Source organism: Onychomys torridus, chromosome 20 (genome assembly GCF_903995425.1).
Source record: "Onychomys torridus chromosome 20, mOncTor1.1, whole genome shotgun sequence".
Lineage (NCBI taxonomy): Eukaryota > Metazoa > Chordata > Mammalia > Rodentia > Cricetidae > Onychomys > Onychomys torridus.
In genome coordinates this window covers 1,639,291-1,662,168 of record NC_050462.1, presented here as the reverse complement: position 1 = coordinate 1,662,168, position 22,878 = coordinate 1,639,291, and the positions used below count along the sequence as shown (strand labels likewise).

The 22,878-nt window shown below is 44.8% G+C and overlaps 1 protein-coding gene across 2 annotated transcripts in view; it reads right to left on the bottom strand.

The window, feature by feature from the left end:
• Rfx4 (regulatory factor X4) overlaps window positions 1-22,878 on the bottom strand; it is a 145,636-nt gene that overhangs the window by 20,076 nt on the left and 102,682 nt on the right. For both annotated transcript variants that reach the window (XM_036169693.1, XM_036169694.1), the window contains exons 11-15: window positions 20,743-20,887; window positions 15,488-15,582; window positions 14,960-15,077; window positions 5,721-5,840; window positions 5,255-5,416 (exon numbers count right to left, since the gene is read on the bottom strand). In XM_036169693.1, coding sequence (XP_036025586.1) covers window positions 5,255-5,416; window positions 5,721-5,840; window positions 14,960-15,077; window positions 15,488-15,582; window positions 20,743-20,887 — 640 coding nt within the window. The remainder of the gene's footprint in view (window positions 1-5,254; window positions 5,417-5,720; window positions 5,841-14,959; window positions 15,078-15,487; window positions 15,583-20,742; window positions 20,888-22,878) is intronic.

Below are 22,878 nucleotides of genomic sequence, written 5' to 3'. Positions count from 1 at the left end.
GTGAGGAGCCCCGTTTCATCAGGCAACCTAACTTCCCAGTGATTGGATTTGCTGCTTTTGTACTGCAGGGAACCTGGGTGGGAGGCTGAAAACATAAGCTTAATAGTTAACTTTTATTGTCATTGCTAAAGGAGGGAACACTTAAAGTGACATCATAATGGGGGTTTTAGAGCCCTTCGGTGGCCTGCCCAGACAGAGTCTGAGCTTAACACTTTGTTTTAAATGACATTAAAGAATTGCAGCCCATGTCATGTTAAATAGACTGATCAATTAGGCACCACCTGCCATGCCCCTGAGGCAAAAAAGAACCCTCTTCCCCCTAGAACTAAAGTTCCTGAACCTTGCCTGGCCGCCATGGAGGTCCAGCTGGGTGGATGACAGCGGGCTAGCTTGTACCCGGTGGAAATCTGTTGGCGTGGAGTCCTATAACTAGCTCTTCTCTTGAGATGCCCAGAGGCTCTAGTAAACTCTTCCTTGGCCTTGACAGCCTCAGTTTTAGGTGCCTGTGCCAATCCTTTTCTCTCCCCTACCCCTGTCTTGTTTAAAAATGATAGCACAGTCTTGATACCATATTTAAAACATATGTCTGCGTGAACGTGGAAGGTAGACAAAGTAGGGAAACTGTTTTGCTGGCGAGTCGTAACTCACTCTGGGTGCTGCCAAGTGTCTCCCGGCCCTCACCATGAGGTTATATGCCATTGACTAATATTTTGTGCTCAAAGAACAGACATAACTGTTCTCTTTTTCATTGCTGAAAAACGAAGAAGTGTCCATTCAAAAGGAGATGTAGGTTTGGTGAAAGACTCCAGTATCTGGCTGACATTGACTCTTAAGTCAAACCTGATAATACTTCATTTCATCAACGATACTTGATCTGGTCTCACCTGAGTTCTGGGATTATGTAGGTGCAGCAAGGTTCAGTTTATGAACTGCTGGGAATTGAACACAAGACTTTGGGACTGCTAAACAAGCATTTTATCAACTAAGCTACATCCCCAGATCCTACTTTGGGTTCCTTCAAAGAAAATTTGGTTTGAATCTGGCAAGATGTCTCAGTGGGAAAGGCACTTGTGACTGAACTTGATGGCCTGAGTTCAATCCCTGCAACTCACGTGACAGGAGGAGAGAATTAGCTACCACAAGTCTCCCTCTGACCTCCACAAGTGCACATACATACTCACACATGCACATGTGCACACACACATACTCACACATGTACAAGTGCACATACACACACATTCACAAGTGCACACACACATACTCACATGCACATGTGCACACACACATACTCACACATGCACAAGTGCACACATATTTATACATGCACAAGTCCACACATACATACTCACACATGCACATGTGCACACACATACTCACACATGTACAAGTGCACATACACACACATTCACAAGTGCACACACACATACTCATATGCACATGTGCACACACACATACTCACACATGCACAAGTGCACACATACTCATACATGCACAAGTACACACATACATACTCACACATGCACATATGCACACACACATACTCACACATGCACAAGTGTACACACACACATACTCATACATGCACAAGTATACACATACTTACATATTCACAAGTGCACACATACATACTCACACACAGAAAAATAAATATAATTTTTTGGTTTTAGTTTTTTGGAAAGTAGGTGGAATGTGAAACAGCAATTTAATGACATTAATTGGACATTAAAATCATATACTGAGTTAACTTTTTTAAAGAGCATGATGGGCATGTTTCATTAGATTTATAATCATTTTCTAAGTTACAATATTATTCAATGAAAGTATGCACCAAAGCTAAGAACTCTACAATAATACATTTATAGCATATACATAAAACCATGCAGCTTCTTAGGAAATTATGTGTATTTCTTCTAAGACCATGGCCCATTGCACATCAAGATCCAGTCTATAGATCCAGACTTGATCCATGGAGTATTTCAAAAGTGGTACTAGGGGAAAATAGTATAGATTCTTTTATGTAGGATGACATTTTTAATGCCCTCTGGAGACGCCTGAGAACAAAGCTAGAATGTGCCAGAATCTTCAAAGCTTACAGTCGCCCAAAGAGAGCCTGTTTGACATTTATATTTCTAAGAAGGTACTTTTATGACCTGCAGCATGCTGCACAGAAATCTCTCAACACTTTTATGATATTCCTGTGGCCTTGGGGATCATCACACCTGCCCTACCTTGAAGCCTCCAAATTGCTACAAAGAAAGCCAGGCAGACTCACTAGCAGGATGACTCTGAGATGTTCCTATTAGGCTTCCCTGCACATGCCTCACACCTTCCTGTTTCCCAACCAGCCCCTGGATTGATGTGCAATGCTGGGAGGAGGTCTTTCACCCTCACCACACTGTTTGGTATGCAAAACTTGCCCATGTGTTTTAGAAGACAGGATGGCCATGACTCTGTGCTTGCCTTGGTGATGGTGGAATTGTCAGGGGCTTGGTTCAGAGAAGTGGCTCTTGGTAGCTCTTTTTTTTGTGTGTGGATCAGGAGACCCAGGGATGGTGGTATATTATTACAGGAAGAACCCCTGAGTTCTGGGGAGCTGTGAACAGCGCTTATACGTGCCCCCTGTCTTGCTGTCAGGAGCAAAGACACTGCTGGTTCTTTTCCCTGCTAGTCTTGGTGGTGAGTGTCATAACTGCTTGTCTGAAGGTTTGTTCAGCTGGATTCCCAGAGTTTCCAAGCCAGTGTGTCTGCAGGCACTTCCAAGGAGCTTGTCTGCTAAGTTGTGAGAAGGTGTTGGTCTGGGAACCCGCTAGAATCTGGCGGAGCCCAATATTGGGAGAATGGGTGCTTCCAAATGGCTGCATTTAAAATGTGTTCCTTGTGACAGATTTTCCCACCAAAGCTGTGTGCATGCACAGAGTGGGTCTCTGCTGTAATAACTCCTTACATACTATATAGCACCAAGGCCATACTAACAGAAGGAAAAAGACAGACTTAAAGCCTGAGTAATAAACAGGATGGCACAGCACCTTACCCAACCCTCCAATCCTCTGTGAGGTCTTTCCTGATGCCTCCAATCATGCACTCTCCTTTCCTGACAGCCCTGTAGCATTAGTTCTTACCTTGAGTATCCTGTTTTCTATGATGATTGGCTCTATTTCTCTCATTCCTGGGTGGCCTTTTGGTAGCAAGGCCTTGGCATAGTAATATTCATACCCAGCACTCAGCACAGGACTTGGCACTTAAAAAATATATAGGTATATATGTGTGCACACTGCCCCCCCCCCAAACCTACAAAATAGGATTCTGTACTGAAGATTCTCAATGCTTGTTAAAAATACTGCATCAGATACTGAATCTACTGTTGCTGATGAGAAGTCTGGTATCATCTGAGTCTCCTTTGGTGATTACCTGTGTTCTTTGGAGCTGATAAGATCTTTGATTTTATTCAGTGAGTTTAGAGATGACTTCTACCCCCATGCCCATTTAATTCACCTCAGGATTCAAGGAAAGAACATTGTTACCCTAAGTTATTCTGTAAAGCCATTAAGTTATTAGTTCTCTCTCTCTCTCTCTCTCTCTCTCTCTCTCTCTCTTCCTCCTGATCTTTCTTTCATTCTACTAGCACAGTACTTTCTTTCTTCCCTTCCTCACTTTCCTCCCCCCCCTTTCCTCTCTTCTTCATGTTTTTGAGATAAGAGCTCACTTTGTAGCCCCATCCTACCCACTCTATAGACCCATTATGGCTTCAAACACTCAGCAATCCTCCTGCCTCACCTGAGATTACACATGTGAGTCACCATGCTCTACTCTTTCTTGGAACACATGTTCAAAACGTGAACATTGCGTTGGGCACACACAACTGTCATCCCAGCACTCAGAGGCAAAGGCAATAGATTCACCACAGATTTGAGGCTAGCCTGGTCTATTCATATGGAGTGCCAGGGCTGCACAGGGAGACACTGTCTCAGAACAGTAACAACACACTGTAATTCCTGAATGTATTGCTTTCTCTTAGCATAACTCTCATGCTTAACATTTTTCTCTCTGTCTTGATTGTATTATCAGGGAATCTCTTAGCTCATCCTTTTAATTTTCTTTCAGTTGTATTTTATTTTCTATTCAACCTATCTGTTGAAATTTGGTTTTCAACAACTGTCTATTTCTTTGAAGATCTCTGACTTATATAATTCCCCCTTCCCACTGTGCTGTGCTGTTTTTCTCCCATAGAACAGCAAAGCTATGGTGATTGTGTGTGTGTGTGTGATAAAACACCTTAACCTAAAATCTATCAATTAAAACCATTTTCAGCTTAGCTGCATTTGTACATTTGTTGAGACATCCGTCCACCATCACTATGCATCTCCAGAGTTTCTGATCTTCCCAGACTGAAGCTCTGTCCTTACGTCACCCTGTCCCCTGCCTCTATCCTGTATTTTACTCCATGAATTTGACTGCTGTAGGACCCCCATGTCAGACATTTGTCTTTAACATCTAGCTCATTTCACTTAGCACAATGCCTTTGAGATCATTCATGTTATAATGTTATATTAGAATGCCAGTTCTTCTAAAATTAAGGCAAAATAATGTTCTATAGTACACCACGTTTCTTTCTATTTACCCTTCAATGGGCAAAGGACACACAAAGGTCCTTCCCATCTTGTAAATACTTTTATGAATATTGATATACAAATATCTATTTAAGGTTCTTTCAGTTGTTTTGGATATGGGTGATTACCTAGGCTTGGGCGATTCTTGGCTGTGGTCTGGCATATGAGAACACAGTGTGTATCTTGTGCTGTGGCTCTCCCATCAGAACAGCTTTCTAGTGGCATCAGCTTTCAAGTCATGCTCAGAGAGGCCCAAGCGTGGCCCAAGTCCAGCCACTGCCTCACTCACTCACTCACTGCTGCCTTACTGTGGCTTGAACGTGGCCTCTTGCCTGGCCACCTTCCTAGAGACATTGCTCAGGTTTGGCTCGACCTTCTTGCTTTCAAGAACGCCTGCACACCAACTCAACATTTTAATAATTTCAGCGGCTTACATTGGGGAATAGACATTTATCATGTGTTTAATCTGCCAACTGAAAGCAGCAACATATGGAAGATGTACTAATGAGTAATTTGAGACCCATAAGCCTTCCACAAATCCAAGAAGATTCCCGAGTCCTGGCATTTTTTTGTCTTTTGAGGAAGACTGTTTTCCAGAAACCTCTTGCTTTCAATATCTGCTCCCCTGCACTTTGGGGGCCCCCTACCTGTTGTGCTGAGGCCGGTGTACTCAGGGGATGGGTTGCTGGCAGGGGAGGATGGAGGTGGCACTTCCACAGATGTGGCAGATTTTGCTGGAGAAAATGATGGTACTGGTGAAGGGGTGGGTGGGGCAGCCTCGGTCAAGATAATCTCTTCCTGGACTTCCGCTATAAATAGAGAAAAGGTTAAGTTCTTAGATCCCAAGGTCAAGGCCAGTTGCCTTTAAAGAATGAACACCCCAAAAATGAAATATGCTTTCTAATCTGGCTTGTATTGGTGACTCCCCGCTTAAACCCTTCAATGGCTTCCATACACACAGGTGCCCACTCTGAAGAGGAGGATGGTTTGCTGTCTCAGCAGCTGACCCACTCGCCACAGCTAACTTCTTTGGCATGTGGAATTAAGGAAACAGAGCAGACATGAGTTGTCGGATGGCTGAGTTTTGACATCCTCACTGAAGTTTTGGCTCACCAGTGCTTCCTTCACCCTTCATGGCTCGCATGAGCTCATTGGCCCGCTCCTGACAATGCAGAGATTCCAGCAAATAGAGCACGTAGTCATCAAACATCAGGTGAATTAGGTGAAAAGACCCTGGTGGGAAAAGATCAAGAAGGAAGTGGGTCACCCACCTGGTGTGTCCCCACCTGGTGGACAGCATCTGCTGTGACCTCTGACCATGTGTTTGGGACCTCGCTCCTCTCCCTTATTCTTCCCTTATGGCTAGAGCTGTCTGTTCTTTGCCTTAATTAATTCCCTTCCATGCACAGGTCACCATAAAAAATGGCACACGCTAAGCCACTTGCACGTGCGTCTGATCCTGCAGGTTCCCAGCAGCCCATCCTTACCTCAGCACTCCTCACTCTGCTGTGTTCATTAACACCATTGCACTCACTTCCAGTCTTTCTATAGCATATCCGTTAAGTGTGCACATGGAGGGACTGTGCCTTTTCATTCATGGGTGTCTAGGGATGTACCTGGTATAATCCCAGGAGCAGAATTGAAATAGTAAATTTACAATGACAGAATTATTTCTCTTAAAAGTTTTTGAGACTTGTTAGCACAAGGTTTTTAGGAAAGGTACCAGGTATAAAAAAATTGGGATTTTCAAGGAGAACTCTTCATTTTGAATGTAGATAATTCCTTAAAAAGGAAAGTGCAGTCATTTTAAAGACTGTCCCATGTACCAATGTCTGTGCTCAACAGTCTCCAAGGTCTAAAACCACCCAGCATAGATGACATTGTGATTTCTGTGCTTCAACCTACCCTGCCTAATTCTTTAAATAAGAGAAACAAAGAAGAACACTGAGAGGGTGTTCTGTGGCAACCACTGTGTTAGCCAATGTAGGTTATTGTGTATGATCTACATCTCAGCCATGTGAGGTAAACAGCAGTTTGTTACAAAGGAAAAAATGAGACTCAAGAGTCATCTATACATGCAAAGCCACACAGTTAAGTGGCAGAACTGCTTAATTATTAGTGTGATGTCCTCTAAAAGGAAGACAGTGAAGCTTAATTATTATGTAGTATGATGTCCTCTAAAAGGAAGACAGTGACGCTCACATTGCAGAATGAGGTAAGTATACATCAGGTGCTTAATAGATGGTAACTTGTGATGTCAAGAATTGTACAATGGCTGATTCATCCAGTTACAGTAAAAAAATAAAGTCAAAGTTTAGCATCAAATACTTAAAGCATTCATAATGAAGAAATTATTTGCTGGGATGCTGGTCTAAGTCAACATGGATGGAATGAAACATCCATGAACTGATAAATTAGAATGGAAAACCCTGCATGATAAAAATGGGCTTGCCTAGTAGTGTTTGTCCAGGCAGTCCCTTAGAAACAATCAACACACCCACTAGGTCTGTTAATTTTCAATCATTTTTCAAACAGGAACTTTGTAGAGCTCTTGCCCCTGCCTACCATCATGCTGTGGCTCTTGCCCCCTCCCTACTATCATGCTGTGGTTCTCTGAGTACAGGGTTCCTCAAGACCCTGACTTAGCAAGGGCTACTGTGTCCTTTAAAATCCATCATTAGGATTATTGGGCAATAAGCAGTATAGTGCCAGGGTGTCATGGCCACGGGGGAGGGTAAATACAGAAGAAAAACGGGGGGGGGGGGGTTGTGAGCGAGAGAAGAGAGAATTCTGTAGCTCTATAACACAGTTTGCTTTTACCCTCCCCCCATTCTGTGCCCAGTAGTGTCGGGGACACAGCAGAGACTCTGTGCACATGTATTAGAGGAACAAAGGACTGGTCAAGCACTGACTACTCCACCATATGCACCGTGCTAAGCTAGTCAACCTTCCAATGGCACTGTGAAGGTTTATTTTCAGCTAATAGGAGGGGGGGTGTGAAGGATGGGAGAACCACCTGCTCAGACCCAGAGCTAGTGATCTCCAAAGGCCATTATGAAAAATACTGTCAAGATGGAGACAAAGGAAACTGTCACTATGTGGTAACCTGCTCAACTGTATTTGAAAGAATCTAGAATTTTCTTAATTCTGGCCAAACTTTTCTAGCTTATAAAAAATGAAAGTATTCTAAAATGAACACTAGTATGCTTACAATATAGCTTTATGATACGCTTAATACTTTTCTATAGTTAAGTCAGATGTTTTTTAATTGAAGGGAAATATTAAGTCCCTGTTCCCTTCCTTACTGTTACTTCCCTGACTATGTCCATCCCTTTGAGTAATACTAATCTTGATCTGTTATTTACACTGCTATAGTACTCTTAGAGATCTGCAAAGAACACACAGGTAGTTTTCCAGTGTGAGGAAAATGATACAACACTCTGCACAGCCAGCTTTTGACGGTTTTGTTTATAGATCTGCTGTGGGATGTTCTGTATGCTGTGAATGTTCCTCTGATTGGTTGATAAATAAAACTCTGATTGGCCAGTAGCCAGGTGGAAGTATAGGTGAGATAAACAGACAAGGAGAATTATGGGAAGAGGAAGGCTGAATCAGTAGATACCAATCTGCCATCCAGGTAGCAGTATGTAATGGCACACAGGTAAAGCCACAGAACATGTGGCAACATATAGATGAACAGAAATGCGCTGAGTTTAAGTGTAAGAGCTAGTCAGTAGGAGACCTGAGCTAATGGCCAAGCAGTTTTAATTAACATAAGCTTCTGTATGTTTACTTGGGTCTGAGCGGCTGTGGACTGGGCAGGACACAGAAATTTTGTCTACATAGATCCATGCACCTTGACATGCAAGCTGCAGCCAAATGGCCACTCAATATCACAGCTTACCCACTCTCCTGCTGGTGAAAGCTAGGTTGCTGACAAATTTTCATCATTGAAAATTGGCTACAATGACTATTTCTGTATGTCTCCTAGCATCTAGGTCTAAAAGTCCAAGTAACAGAACCCAAGAACACTGTACCTTCAGTCTTAAGAGACAGTGCCAAATTGCCCACCAGAATGGTTTACACTTTTACCAGAACCATTTACCAAACCTAATTACTACAAAGACCTGTGTCTAAAATGTGCTTATTGTTCAGTAGAATTTCCTCTTCTGTAAATTGCTGTTTGTATTTGTTGCTTATTTTTTATTCTGGGGTATTTGCTTTAAAAAACAATTGTTTAAAGATCAAAAGGGTATATTAGTGGGTAAGGGCACTTGCACAGAGCTTAACAACTTAAGTTATTTAAGTTATTTCCTTGGAACCACATGGTAGAAGGAGAGGACCTAGTCCCACAAGTTGTCCTCTGACCTCCACATATATCTGTGCCTCCCATAGATAGATGATAGGTAGATAGATGATAAATGATAGACAGACAGACAGACAGATAGATAGATGATAGGTAGATGGTAGATAGATAAATAGGGTAGAGTGATTTCAATACATTCTGGATTTTAATCATTTGATAGTTATATCAATTACAAAAATATCTCCCTTCTTTCCACGTCCTTTTTAGACATGTTTTACCTGCTTATGGGACTCATTAAACACAAGTTTCAAATCCAATGTGCCATCCCTAGAACGGCCGCAGCCCCACAAACTGAACACAGTGAGAAACTGACTCACAAGTGACAAATGGAGAAACATCCGCATGAGCACCTTGTCTAAAATGACCAAGAAAACAAGTGATCACAGAGAAGAGGTGCCTAGCCTTGGAAAGCAGGCCCAGGGATGGTCAGTAGTGCCATTTATGAATGATCCTGAAGTCACCGGAAATCACAGAGTGGCTCTGACATCAGTCCCTTGACCTTATTGTAAGGTTAGAAGGTAATGTCACTTCAGGGCAGTTTAAAACGTCTGTATCAATGTCTCTTCCAGGGTTTCCTCATGGCTGATTAATACTGTCTATTACAGCCAGAGGAAGAAGCTGAGCCAAACCTTCCACTATGTTGTTTCATGTTCTTTAAGAATTCGTGCTAAATTGTGTGTGTGTGTGTGTGTGTGTGTGTGTGTGTGTGTGTGTGTGTGTGAACCTCAGCAGTCTCTTCCTTCATGCTGTGTCCTTTGTGTGTGTATATGTGCTTTTTTTTTAAGAAACAATTTCCTATTCCAAGATCATAAAGAGATCATTTCCTATTTTTTAAAGTTTTAAGATCTATTTTTGTCATTGTTACTGGTTTTTCATTTAGATGTTTCCTTTTGGAAGTTGGGGCACCTAATTTTATCTCAGTCACCCTAAAATTCTTGCCTCAAAACCAACTGGTCTGAGCCCCACTCCTGTCAGTCAGTAGTCCCTGACTCTCATCTGAGACATGGGCACACGGTTCTGATGCGCTGAAGACAGGCTCCACTCCTGCACATCTGGCTTTGGCCTCTCTGAGGTGTGTCCTCACCTGTCTACCACTGTCCAACGCCACACTGTCTTGCTTTGTGATCAACTTGAGTGTCCGCTGAGCATGGGCCCTTACATTCACAGTGTCTTCACTCTCCTAGCTCTTTAAGTTTCTATTTGAATGTAAGGATCAGGTTATTATGAGCTGGAAATCCATTGAATTTATACATTAAAGAGAATTAACATCTTTTGAGGGGTCGATTCTTCCAAATATGAGCTATAATGTTTTTCCTTGAAGGGCTTTTGTCCCCCTGTTTCTTTGAGACAGGGTCTCACCATGCGGCTCTGGCTGGCTTTGAACTCGCTGTGCACCTCAGGCTGGACTTGAGCCTGCAGCAGCCCCTAACTCAGCCATCTGAGTGCCAACACAGCAGGCCTAAGCCACAATACCTGGCCACGAAGCTTTGGAGATCCCCCCCCCCTTTTTTTTGAATTATTTCAAGGCACTTTTTAAGACCTAGTTCTTCCCTTCTCCATGTAGGTCCTGGGAGTTGACTCAGCTGGTCAGCTGATTACGGCCCCTTTACCCATTGAACCATCTCGTCAGTCCTGGACTCTCTTTTCCTCGTCAATCAATATGTCTTTAAATAGATGATTTTGTGGATTTTGTAAATTCATGTATTTCCTTTACTTATTGATTGGCCAGACCTCTTGTACATATTTATTAGAGAGTGTGAGATGTAATTCCTGACTTTCTGTGCCTTAAGCAGGAAAACTTAAAAAATATCACCATTCAATGTATTGTTTGCTGTAGGGATTTTTTAAATAATTTTTAATATTCCCTTTGATTTCTACTTTACAAAGAGTTTCTCAAAAATTATACATGGCAAGTGACTGGAAAGTAATGCTTTCTGTTTTTTCTATTAACCATACGGTACCATGTGACATTCCTTTTTAATCTATGAATACAGGATGCTGCTTATCCATGATTAGACTTTGAGTTATACTTGAAATTTTAGTAGATGCCTATCAATCCCTATCAATCATGATTATTACTACTATTATTTTACTGTTTCTGTTTTTGTGGAGTGGGTGTCAAGGCACACATACACTGCTGTGCACATGTGGAGGCCAGAGGACAACTTCTAGGAGTGAGCTCCCAAGGGTGGCCCTCTGACTGCCACACTTGTGTTGTGGCATGCCCCCTGCCACATATACATAAATAACAAATGTATAAAGGATTAGCTAATTACACAAATTCTTCTCTCATATGAAAACAGGCCCCCAAGCTCATGTACATTCTTTGAATTAAAGATTAGGGGAGAGGAGGCCTAGAACTCTTGAGCAAACAGTGTGTGAAGGAACTTATCCCATGTCTGAGACCTTTACCCATGGATGGTCACATACAGACCCCTGAGTCACCATAGGTACTGACGTCACAGGAATCTGTCCAGATCAGGCCTCTGTGATTTGGAGTAGTTTGTTACATAGCAGTGATAATCAGAAAATTGCTGTTTCTTGTGTGCCAGCGTATTTCTGGCTTTATTTTTCTTCTTGCTAAAGTGTATCCTTTAGCAGCCTTTTCTTTTTGGTGCATATATGTGGATGCTTGGTCTTTCTATAACTGACTGTGGCTTTCTGTTGCCCTCACTCTTGAATAAGTTGATGATTTTTGTTCTCAGCACTTAAGATATCATTCCATCGTTGTCTGTGAGTATTTGCAACAGTCTAATGATTATTCTTTTCTCTCATCATTTAAATTAAAAACTCTTAATTCATACATTTAAAAGCGTCAGTGTGGATAAAGGTGTCAGCCCTTTTGCACCATTCATCCGAGCCCGGTGATGGGTGCTGAGCCAGAGCTGCACCTTTCCACCTCCTGGATCTTGGGCAAAGGAATTCAGCAATCTCCCTTCCCACCCTGTGCATTCCTTTGCCTTGTGGAGTTAAAGTGAGAAATAAACGAGCTTATATTTTCACTAAATATTTGTTAAAGTAATTATTATTGGCTTCTGTTTGCTTTATTGCATGTCTAATTCTAAGAAGTCCTTATTAAGTTCGACCCCAGCTTCCTCATCTGACATACTAAAGGCAGCAAGAGGAAAAAATGCTAATGTAGTGTCTAAACACTGGTTCATAGTTCCCATTGGTATTGAATTGAGAAAAGCAGGTGGTCAGGACAGCTTATGGGAAAGAGCATACATGTGAGCTGAGAAGGATGCCCAGTTCCTGGAAGAACTCAGTCTTTCATGCAAGTCCTCCTTCTCTCTGGGCCTGTAAAGGGAAGGGAGGGGGAAGGAAAGTCATACTCTCAGGGCTTGGAGAGGGCCCAAGCGACACTTGCAGGGTCCTTATGTTTTGCAGGCTCTGGGTAATAGGGAGTCAGAGCTCCTGAGAGTAGAGAGACAATTTGGAAGACTCTATCACAGCCACCAGGTCTGGGAGCCACACCATGACAGATGGCCATGGGCCCTTTCAGCCGCAGCCCGTGAGGGTGGGCTCTGATGCTGGACTGTAAAAGCATCATGTAGAAAAGTGATGGGTCCAAGGGTGTGTAGCCATGCCCCGTCTACTGTAACACTGGGCTTTTCAGATAGTTTTGCTCTGGAGTATGTCAGGAGTGACTGTTGCCTATAGACATCCACAACAGTGAAGTAAATGTGCATTTGGTGAAAATCCACAAAGAAAGGTGAAGGCTGCTGTGCTGACTGGAGACTCAGGTGTCCCTGAACTGGAATCACATCAGTCAACTGAAATGGAGTGGGTTCATTTTTGTGTGTGTATGTGACAGAACCATTAACTTGTTTAACATCACCAGGACTAAAGCTTGTCACCTGTTACCTTCTAGAGACACTGTTTATGGTAGAAAGTCTGGCTGCTCTAGATCAAAGATAGACTCAGCTAAAAGGAATCATGGAGCCGAAATTGAAAAGCAATCAAGGAAAGGGAAGGTGTCAGCTACCTTTCAAAGGGTTGCTCGGAGATGAGGAGATGGGCTGCCAGGGCCCTCTGAGGTATTCCACAAGTTCATTGTAATGGCCAGCCTGCCAAGCTGGAACTTAGACGAACCCCACACCGTTCCCCATGCTGAGGACCATGCAGGAGTTATAAGATACATAGAGCTGGCTCCTGCAGCTGGGGGAAGGCTGGGTAACAGAGGACTCCTTTTTCCTAATTAGCTGTTTTCATACAGTGCACACATGACCCAAACACAGCCACCAACTGGGTCATTGACATATACAGGCAGAAAGGAGGGCTTTTGTCTGCCATACATTCTTTCAACCTGCCTGTCGCCCAAGCTGCAAAACTCAACAATGAGTCTGATGAGCTGGACCATTTCAGAATTTGCTGAATGGACTTAGAGGCAGGCATTGTTTCAACCTACTCAAGGCTGAGAAAAATACTGTAAGAGTAAAATTGGGTTAGAGTCTCTCTTTTCACTGTGTGTGTGTGTGTGTGTGTGTGTGTGTGTGTGTGTGTTTATAAACATATATACATACTATATGTAAACAAACACACACACACACATGCCATTTACCCTAGTTTCTAGTGCATCCTAAAACATCAGAAAAGAAATAAACCCATTTTAATGACTAGTACATCTCAGAAAGAAATTCAAGGCATTAATAAATCACAGTAGTTCTGTCCAGTCTTCTAATTTTACATTGCTTGTTAACTCAGTCCAGACAAATGAACTACAAACAGAAATGCCGAGGAAACAGCTGTCCCTGTGTTATGGGAGGTGGCCAGTGGCATGCTTATTTCACGGGTTAGCAAATGGAAGATAAGCGATAGGGCACGGGGCAGAGGCTTCTCACCTTGTCCATGTGCGTGCGTGAGTATATGTGAAAATGGTTGAATCTTTGATTTTGAAACAATGAAAAAATATCTCAAGATGCTAAGCAAAAGCAGATCTACACATACGATCTTCCCAGAGCTCCAGGTAACATGTGCTAATGCTCACACTATGGACTGGAAGTCATCAGAAGACCACATGTGATGGCCCTGCTCAGGCAGCAACCATCAGAGCATTCCCATGCTCTGCTCAAAGAGTTTCCATCTGTAGCTGAAGCGTGGGCAGGCTCAGAGAACCCCAGGGCTGACGGGAAGAAACAGCCAACAAAATGTCTGAGTAGGTTGACTCTTTACTCATGAGTAAAGGAGTAACAGGTCCTAAATAATGCTCCTGTGTTTTACCACAGTGGCACGCCATTGTAGGACACAACTGGAAAATGGTAACAAATCCACAAAAAGTTAGAGGGGAAAGTGTCAAATAAAAACCCAAGACAAAGCTGAGAGCTGACTGGCTTCATCTGAAATTATGAGACATGAAATCACATCTGTATTTGCAGAGAAAGACGGGCAGAAGCAATTACCTAGAAGCTTTATCAATTGTCCCTGGTAGAGACACTGGGAAAACAGAGGCCAGTGTTGTGGAATTTTGAAATCTAGATAACATCTTTCCAGGTCCCACCTCCCTTGCTATGGATGATCTGGACTCAGACACACATCCTCTCTGCTGAAAGGAGACTGTGTCCTGAGGGCAGCATAATGTCTTCACTGAGTTGGGGAGCAGGTTTCTGCCTGCAGAGACAGGGCCTGGAGACAGACCTCCAGCACTGTCACAGTGCAGAGTAGTAAATAAGGACTTCAGGGTGACCCAAAAGGTCAGGAAAACAAAAGGGGTGTGCAAAAGCCTTCTTCTACAGAGTGGGCCAGAGTGAATTTCTGAAGAAATATTAATCAAAACGTCAAAAGTCAATCATCTGACAAATGAAAAAAACTGAAAAATGGCAGAAAATAACCCTAGGTATCAGTCAGGCCATTTGCAAAGGCTTAAGCCTTTGTGTGTATGTGTGTGTGTGTGTGTGTGTGTGTGTGTGTGTGTGTGTGAGAGAGAGAGAGAGAGAGAGAGAGAGAGAGAGAGAGAGAGAGAGAGAGAGAGAGACTGGGATAGCCTTACCAAAGCTGGGAGCACTGTGCAAGGTCATGTCCCGGATCACTCTTGTACCAAAGCAAGACCACATCAACAGGAACTGTTGCGCGACTTTCTTCAGGGACCCTTGTCTCTTGGCAGCCACCTACAAAAAAAGAATGACTTTAGTACTTCAGTTAGTCATTCACTATTGGCTCTGAAAATGAGGGCAGGCCTGTAAGCCTTCAAGTTCAAGCTGTGGAGCAGTGATTTTTTTTGTCCTTTTTGTTTTAGCAGCAGAAACACACTTAATGAAATCTGATGCCAAGACGCCATGTAAGGGACAAGTAAGGGATGCACACCTGGGGGAATCAGGAATAGGGGATTCAGAGTCCTGTCTCTGTCCCCTCCACCTCCCAGAGTTGAGGCCAGGTCTCCTCCTTGCAACCCCAGAAGTCTATGGATGCTGAGGCACATCAGCTAGCTCATTCTGGGGTTTTATGCTAGTTAGGGTCCACAGAGACAACCAAACACCTGTAGAAGTCATGGCTGCCCCTTCCCTTCAGCTCTACCAACCTTCACAACGCATCGGTCTACCATGGTATCCAGCCATTCTATGTAAGACTCAATGGGCGACTGCTCCTCCAGCAGGTGGTCAAACTCCTGGTACACTGTAAATGAAGCAGAACCCCACACACCTTCCTCAAGATGTAGTTCCATAGAACCATGTCCTTTAAGGCACAGAGGACTGGACTGCATGGTTCTTCATGGCCCAGCTGAGATGAAACCCTTGCAGCCCTCCCTCTGCCTCTCGCCAGCTCACATGTCACCCCCCCCCCCCCCGTACCTCTCACAGCACACTACAGTCTTTATTCTGCTTCCACTACACCATTAATAGCACTGGCCAACAGCTGGTCAGGTGTCCAGTCTTCTTGCTGGCTCTTCTCTAAGGTCACTGTTTGGTGTGTTATCTGTGCCACAGCTGTTAACCTGGAAAGCTTTGCTTAACCATTAGATCAGGGCTTTACCATCTCTTGCTATCTATTCAGGGATTGGGCACGGGCAATGGTCCCACTGTTTCTGGACCACAACTATATTGTGTAAGCAGCTCACCCAGCCTCTTGGTGCTAGGCACAGGTACTGAATACATCTTAATCAAATGAAACCATCTGGTCCTCTCTCTGCCCTGTCCTCAGCTTCAGGTTAGGAAAGTAAGTGTGGAAGTACTTGGGAATCCCTGAAGCACTGTGGGAAATAGGTACATGGCTGGGGACACTTGCATTGTAAACGTCTTTTCATTGAATATTTTCGGTGTGGTTTTTAGACATGGAGCTAAGTAAATAAAACCACAGTTCAAGATCTGTTGTTTTCAAGCGTCCGAGCAATTATTTTTCCCATGTGGGAAGGCCAGCCAATTCTCTCTAATTTGCTTGTTTGGTGACTCTGCGAAGCCAAACGGTCCTAATGCTTAGCATAAAGATGGCCTTTAAAAGTACACTAGTCTTTCTCAGATTATAAACAAGGTGTGTGGCAGCTAATGTTGTCACCTTGACAGAATGGAGCTAGGGCTCTGGACCTGCCTGAGGGTTCTCTAGCTTGGGTTAGAAGACCCACCTTAACTGTGGGTGGTACCAGTCCATGGGCTGGGGTCCTGAACTGAACGGAAAGGAGAAAGCAAGCTAGACGTGAGCGTTCATCACTGTCATCACTGTCTGCTTCCAGACCTGGACTAGCCACCTCAGGCTCCTGCTGCCGGGACTACCCTGCCATGATGCACTGTAGCCTTGAACTGCGAGTCCAGATAACCCTGTCCTCATCGGCTTTACTGGGGTATTTTACCACTGCAATGGGAAAAGTAACTAACACAAGGTTCCATGCCTCAATGAAGTCAAAGCTAGAAAGCAAGCGAGTTACACAGCAGAGCCTGGACCCATAGATGTGTCTTTGGGATTCTTCCTCTGTGTCCGGACTACTGTGCCTTAGTTGCCAATGGTGACAATAATGGTTGTACAGCAAAAATGGCATTAGCTAACTTTCGTGAGCACTTGCCAAGTGCCAGGCACTCTCTTCAGTGACCTACATGGGTGCAGTCAGTGAAGCATTAATGTCATGACCCCAGTGCAGAGTACATGTGCAGCTGGTTGCTGAGTGAGTGGATGGGCAAACCCAGGAGGAAGTGCTCTCATTTCCTTCTGTAAATAAAGAAACTGAGGCACTTCAAGATGACGAACTGCCCAAATGTTTCACAGCTAGTGAACAGCAGTTAGGATTCCAAATAGCCCTGCCCATCTTCTGCCTCCTACACTGCCGTGTGGCGCACCCCTCTGCTGTGGAGTGCTCTCTGCTGTGGAGCACCCCTCTGCTGTGGAGCACTCCTCCTCTGTGGAGCACCCCTCCGCTGTGGAGCACCCCTCCGCTGTGGAGCACTCCTCCGCTGTGGAGCACCCCTCTGCTGTGGAGCACCCCTCCGCTGTGGAGCACTCCTCCGCTGTGGAGCATCCCTCCACTGTGGAGCACTCCTTCACTATGGAGCACCCCTCTGCTGTGCACTAAGCCTGCAGTACTTAGTCATGTTTAACCCCTTTGCATTATTTTAATCTTACAGAACTAGAAACCATGATCTCCATGCACTGGAGCCAAAGTTCCAGCAAGGCCTTTTGGGCAAACAGCCCACCCTTTTCCTGAGGCACTCATTCTCGTGGTGTGCTCAAATACCAATACATGTAAGCGTTAAAGTGAGCCAAGCATCCCACTCAGGCTCTACATTGCAGATGCATGGGTGACCCTGACAGCAAGACTTTGCAGATGTCAGCTGGTTGTAGTGAAAGTGAGGTGCAGCATGCAGGTGCCCCCACCCCTGCTCAGACTGACTTCTGGGCCCATTCCACAGACTTTTCTCCTGTCTCTTGGGAGGTACAGGTATGACACCTATGTACTGGGCTATCTGCCTTCAGGCTTGGCACCCTGCCTCAAACTCCTTCCTGGCATTGCATCATATAGCACTGGCTGCAGCAGAGTTGTACATCAGCTTTGGACTTGCCATGGACTCTGGGCTCCATCAGAAGGGCAGCGTCTATCCCAGTCACTGCGCTGCTGTTAACACGGAGCCTGATCCAGGATGGACATCCAGTGAGGACCAGCTGGGCTGAACTGAACCACAATGTAATTCCAGCTTCAAATGACACCATTCTATCCTGCATCTAAAGGAACCCAGAGAACTCAGAGAGTCTTGCTCAGAGAGAGAGAGGCGGCAGTGGCATCCATGGTGAGCCAGCAAGGGCTCAGAGCCTGGTCCCTTCAACCAGCTCTGCTGACTGTTTTTCCTAAGTCTGGTTCACATTTTACTTTCCACAAGAGGCTCTAAGGGAAGAGGGAAGCCAGTGTGAAACTAGGAGTGTTCGCTAAAACTGAGAGGCAGGGTAACTGGTGGGTCTCTGCTCCTCAGACATCATTGGATGCCAGGTCCATGACTGGCTCATTGAGAGGCCCTGGTACATAGTGACCAATGGTTTCCCACGGGCTGGAAGGGTGCTTGGAAAAAGGCTTTTCTGGGTCTAGCTGAGAATCCAGCCTGGAAGCTGGGGAGATGGCTCAGTGGGTGAAGTTTGAGGGTGTGGGTCTGGATCTCTAGACCTCACATTAAAAACAAAACAAAACAAAACAAAACAAAACAACAACAACAAAAACCAAACCAGCTGTGTGCTGAGCACACACACTATAATTTCACCACTACGATAGTAAAATGGAGACAGAGACAGGAGGCTTCCCAGGAGCTTGGTGTGCTGGGTAACCTTATGTTATCTTGACACAGGCTGAAGTCATCTGAGAGGAGAACTCAACTGAGAAAATGGCTCTATAAGATCTGATTGTAGGGCATTTTCTTAATTAGTGATTAATGGAGAAGGGCCCAGCCCATTGAGGGTGGTGCCATTCCTGGGCTGGTGGTCCTGGTTCTATGAGAAAGCAGACTGAGCAAGCCATGGGGACCAAGCCAGCAAGCAATGTTCCTCTAGGGCCTCTGCAGCAGCTCCTGCCTCCAGGTTCCTGCCCTGCTTGAGTTCCTGTCCTGACTTCCTACAATGATGGACTACAGTGTGGAAGTGTATGCCCAATAAACCCTCTCCTCCCCAAGTCACTTTGGTCCTGGTGTTTCATCACAGCAACAGTGACCCTAACTAGGACAGCTGGTGTAGGCAGTGATGAGCAAGAGACCCTGTATCAAACAAGGTCAAAGGTGAAGGCTGAGCTTGTCCTCTGAGCTTCATACACATGCTGCAGCATATGTGCAACTACACACACACACACACACACACACACACACACACACACACACACTGAAAACAAACAAACAAAAATGACAGCGCTTGGAAAGATCCTGCACCCTCTTGAGCTCAGCGGCATTTTACAACTTTGGTTCCCTCTGCTCCTTCACAGCAGGAGCTGCCCTGGGCTGGGGAGGCTGACACAGGTCTAGGTTCAAGGCCTAGCACTGCCACATGCTGGTCCCAGGACCCTGGGGAAGCCCCATCGTTTTCTCAAATGTAAGATTGAGAGTGACGTGAGACTGTCCCTTGAGAGGCTGCAAAGAATTGATGGTGTCACCCAATGCGCAGCTGCTAAACTGTGTTATTAGATCAGGGGTTTTTGCTAAGACTCAACAGCAGACAAGTGGGCAACTGTGCAGAGAAGGAATAAGAACCCGAGTTAAGGCCAGGGTCTGAACCCAGGAAGTAAGTCTCTGGAGGGCCACAGGTGCAGATATTTAGGGCTCTGTGGGCCTTTGAGAGGCCTTAAAAGGAAGCGCCCTCTAATAGGGAATCTCAGAAAATGTTGGTTCATAAACAGCCCAGGCTTAGACCAGCTGGCAGAAGACAGACCCCCAGGACAACTGTGGAGGAGCACACCCTGTAACTCAAGAGGCTTGGGCTTTTCTGACTAGACTCCTCCTCCAGATGGGCATTGGAGTGATGATGTAATTTACCCCACACAGAAGGTAGGGGGCTTGGCCCATCTGTCATTAGCATACTATCAGCACCACCCTCCCTGGAATCTCTGAGGGGTACTGACTACTCTATCTGACAGCATGCACCCTGCTGCCCTTCAGAGGAAAGAATGGCTGGCCAAAGTGAGGTGTGCCCTGAGCAGTCAGTTGAGCCAAGGCTCAAAGGAGGACCAGATGTGTCTAAAGGGGACAGGTGATGTTTCTGTCCCCTCGTGTTTCACTCTTGGGAGCAAACATCTTGCGCGTATCAGGGCTGGCTGCACCGGAATCTAACTTACTTGTAGGAAGTCTTTCTCCATATGGCCATGAACACACGTTCATGGAAGTAACTCACCACCCATTCATGTCTTCTCAAGCTTTAATGTGCCTGAAAGGGTCACCTATTGACGAGTTGGTGAGGGTGTGTGTGTGTGTGTGTGTGTGTGTGTGTGTGTGTGTGCGCGCGCAACTCATGGTCATGTGACCTTCCACTGACACACAGGCATCACATACAGCTGGCTCTATACTGACATACACCAAGCAAGGCAGGCCACAAGTCTCAGTTACCATTCTCTCTGTCACTGGTTGGAGGTATGCATGGCATTCAGAGTCACATGCAGGGTCCTTTGTATAACATGTATGCTACCCAACTGCATCAGCCATGTTGACACATATCTTCTTAAGTAAATTAGCCCTCCTGTCTGGGCCGACCCATTTAACAGGAACAATAAGAGGAATGGGATCCAGGGAACGGGACAGGGTGGAAACACCATGTGAATATTTATCAAGATACTTTTTCCTTTTAAAAACAGAAACAGAAGGACTACCCACCCCCCATGGGACACCTTACACTGGATGATGAGTCTGCGGTGCTCATCCCGAGAGTCCTCCATGGTGTAGAGCGTCTGTTTGGTGATGCTGTTCAGGTCTACGTTCCTCCAGTCCTCCAGCATCTGGAATGTGATGTCTGCACTGTGGATCACTGTTCGAGAGGCCTGTAATCCAATCCAGCCACCTTGTCAGCATATGTCCAGTTAAAGCCCCTCTCCTCTGTCCCCCGTGTGCCTTCTGAGTGGGGAAGCTTACCAGATTCTGTAAACTACTCTAAAATCCAGGAAAACTCGATTTCAAGAAACAATGGTGATGTCCTAACTCAGGAAATTCAGAGAGACACTCTCTCTTCCTGAGGCTTTCTCCTCTCTCTTCTTTTTCTCCACGAAGGTGACCTGGGCCAGGCCAAATCCTGCTGTTATTCCCAGCCCCTTTGGTCTTGACCCCAACAAACAATGGGATGAGGCCCAGAGATCTGGTAGCTTTCTGGCTCAAGCTGATAGAAAGGAGTTCTGTGTTTAACAAACCTCTGTGCCGCCAGTGCCAGAAAACAGTGGCAGGCCCTCCCTAGCTGCTCTGACCACCCGGGCCTACCGGGTCTCCGGAAATTTCACAATGTACACTTTTCCCATGAGTCATGCATTTGGGGTTCTTAGTCTTTGTGCTTGTTTTTATATAATTAGGAGAGTGAAACAAATGTGAATAATGTAGAAAAATAGGAAACATTAAGATACAGGTGTGTGTGTGTGTGTGTGTGTGTGCCTTTAAAACTTGTAACTATCCCAGCAAACTGTTGTTAGTGAACAGAAATTTACAAGCTGGAACAATACTAATAAGAGCAAAGGAAAAGATATCTAGGATATTTATTTTACGCTTATATTTTGAAAACGTCTTTTAATAAAATTTTTGTAGAAATTGTAAACATGCAAGAACATTCTTGATCTCTCTCTAAGGCTTGTCGGCTTCCAGGCAGAGGTAACTACATCCCATGCTCTACTCTATGCAAGCACAAGTCAACTCCACAGAAATAACTGTAGCCTTCTCTGACAGTCAGAGACACCCAGAGTGTCTGAATGTTTGATCATGAAAACAGCAGCGTGTGAATCAGGTCACGTGCTGTGGACTCAAGCATTCATAGCTCATACCCAGCCCTGTGGCTTGCCCCCTGGTCTCACAGTCTGAAATGGAGACACAGCAGTCCCTGCCTCTTGATATTCCTCGTGGTGACATAGAGTAGAGTGCGTAGGCCAGAAGCAAGGCTCCATGGATACACTGTCGTTCCTGAGGTTGCTTTGCTTTGCACAGACTGTGCTCACACTTTGGAGCCTGCGCACACTGTGTTCCCACAGACTGAAGCTTTCTTTTCCCACTGTGCCCCAGCAGCCCTGCTGTCCTGATGCTTCTGCCTCAATGTGACATACATGGAGAGCCCTTCTCCAACCAGTTCATCCCAGTTAAACACTTGGTATTCTATACTTTCTCCCATTTCTACCCCATTTCCATTATAACATGCTTGCTTATTTACCTATTTATTTATTCACTTACTGACTTGTTTTCCTGATGAAGACAGGACCACTTAACATAGTGTCTGGTGTACAGCAGGTTTTTAGAAAGATTTTGTGAGTGGCTGAGATAAGTGCCTAGTTGCCCACCTGATTAGTGTAGTGTGTCTGACAGAGTCTCTCCTTGGGTCTTGTTTAATTTGACTTGCTCTGTGTATGTATTTAGTAAAGCTCATTGGTTTATTAGTTCAAATGTACCATTGTGTTTCATTCCCAGAATTAACACCAGTCCAGAGTTCTGGCTGGTCCAGGAATGTATATGGGAGCTGTCTAATGAGGTTGGAAATGTGGTGTTTACTAACTGAATTCCATGCTCTGTGTGTGCAAGGTAGAATGGGTGTGTGTATGCAGGTGTGTGTGTGTGTGTGTATGTTCATGAGTGTAAGAATACACATGCACACACACATGCCACACATGAGTGCAGGCACAGGAATAGATGTCTATGTGTGCATTAAAGGGGCAAAATCCTTCCTAAATTATCTGAGCCCCTGAGGAAAACACCAAAAGCATGTGTATGTTTCCAGGTAGGTCTAAGGCTCCCTTTTCCAAGTAGAAGAGAGAAAGAGAATGGATCTGGCACATAGTCTCAAAAA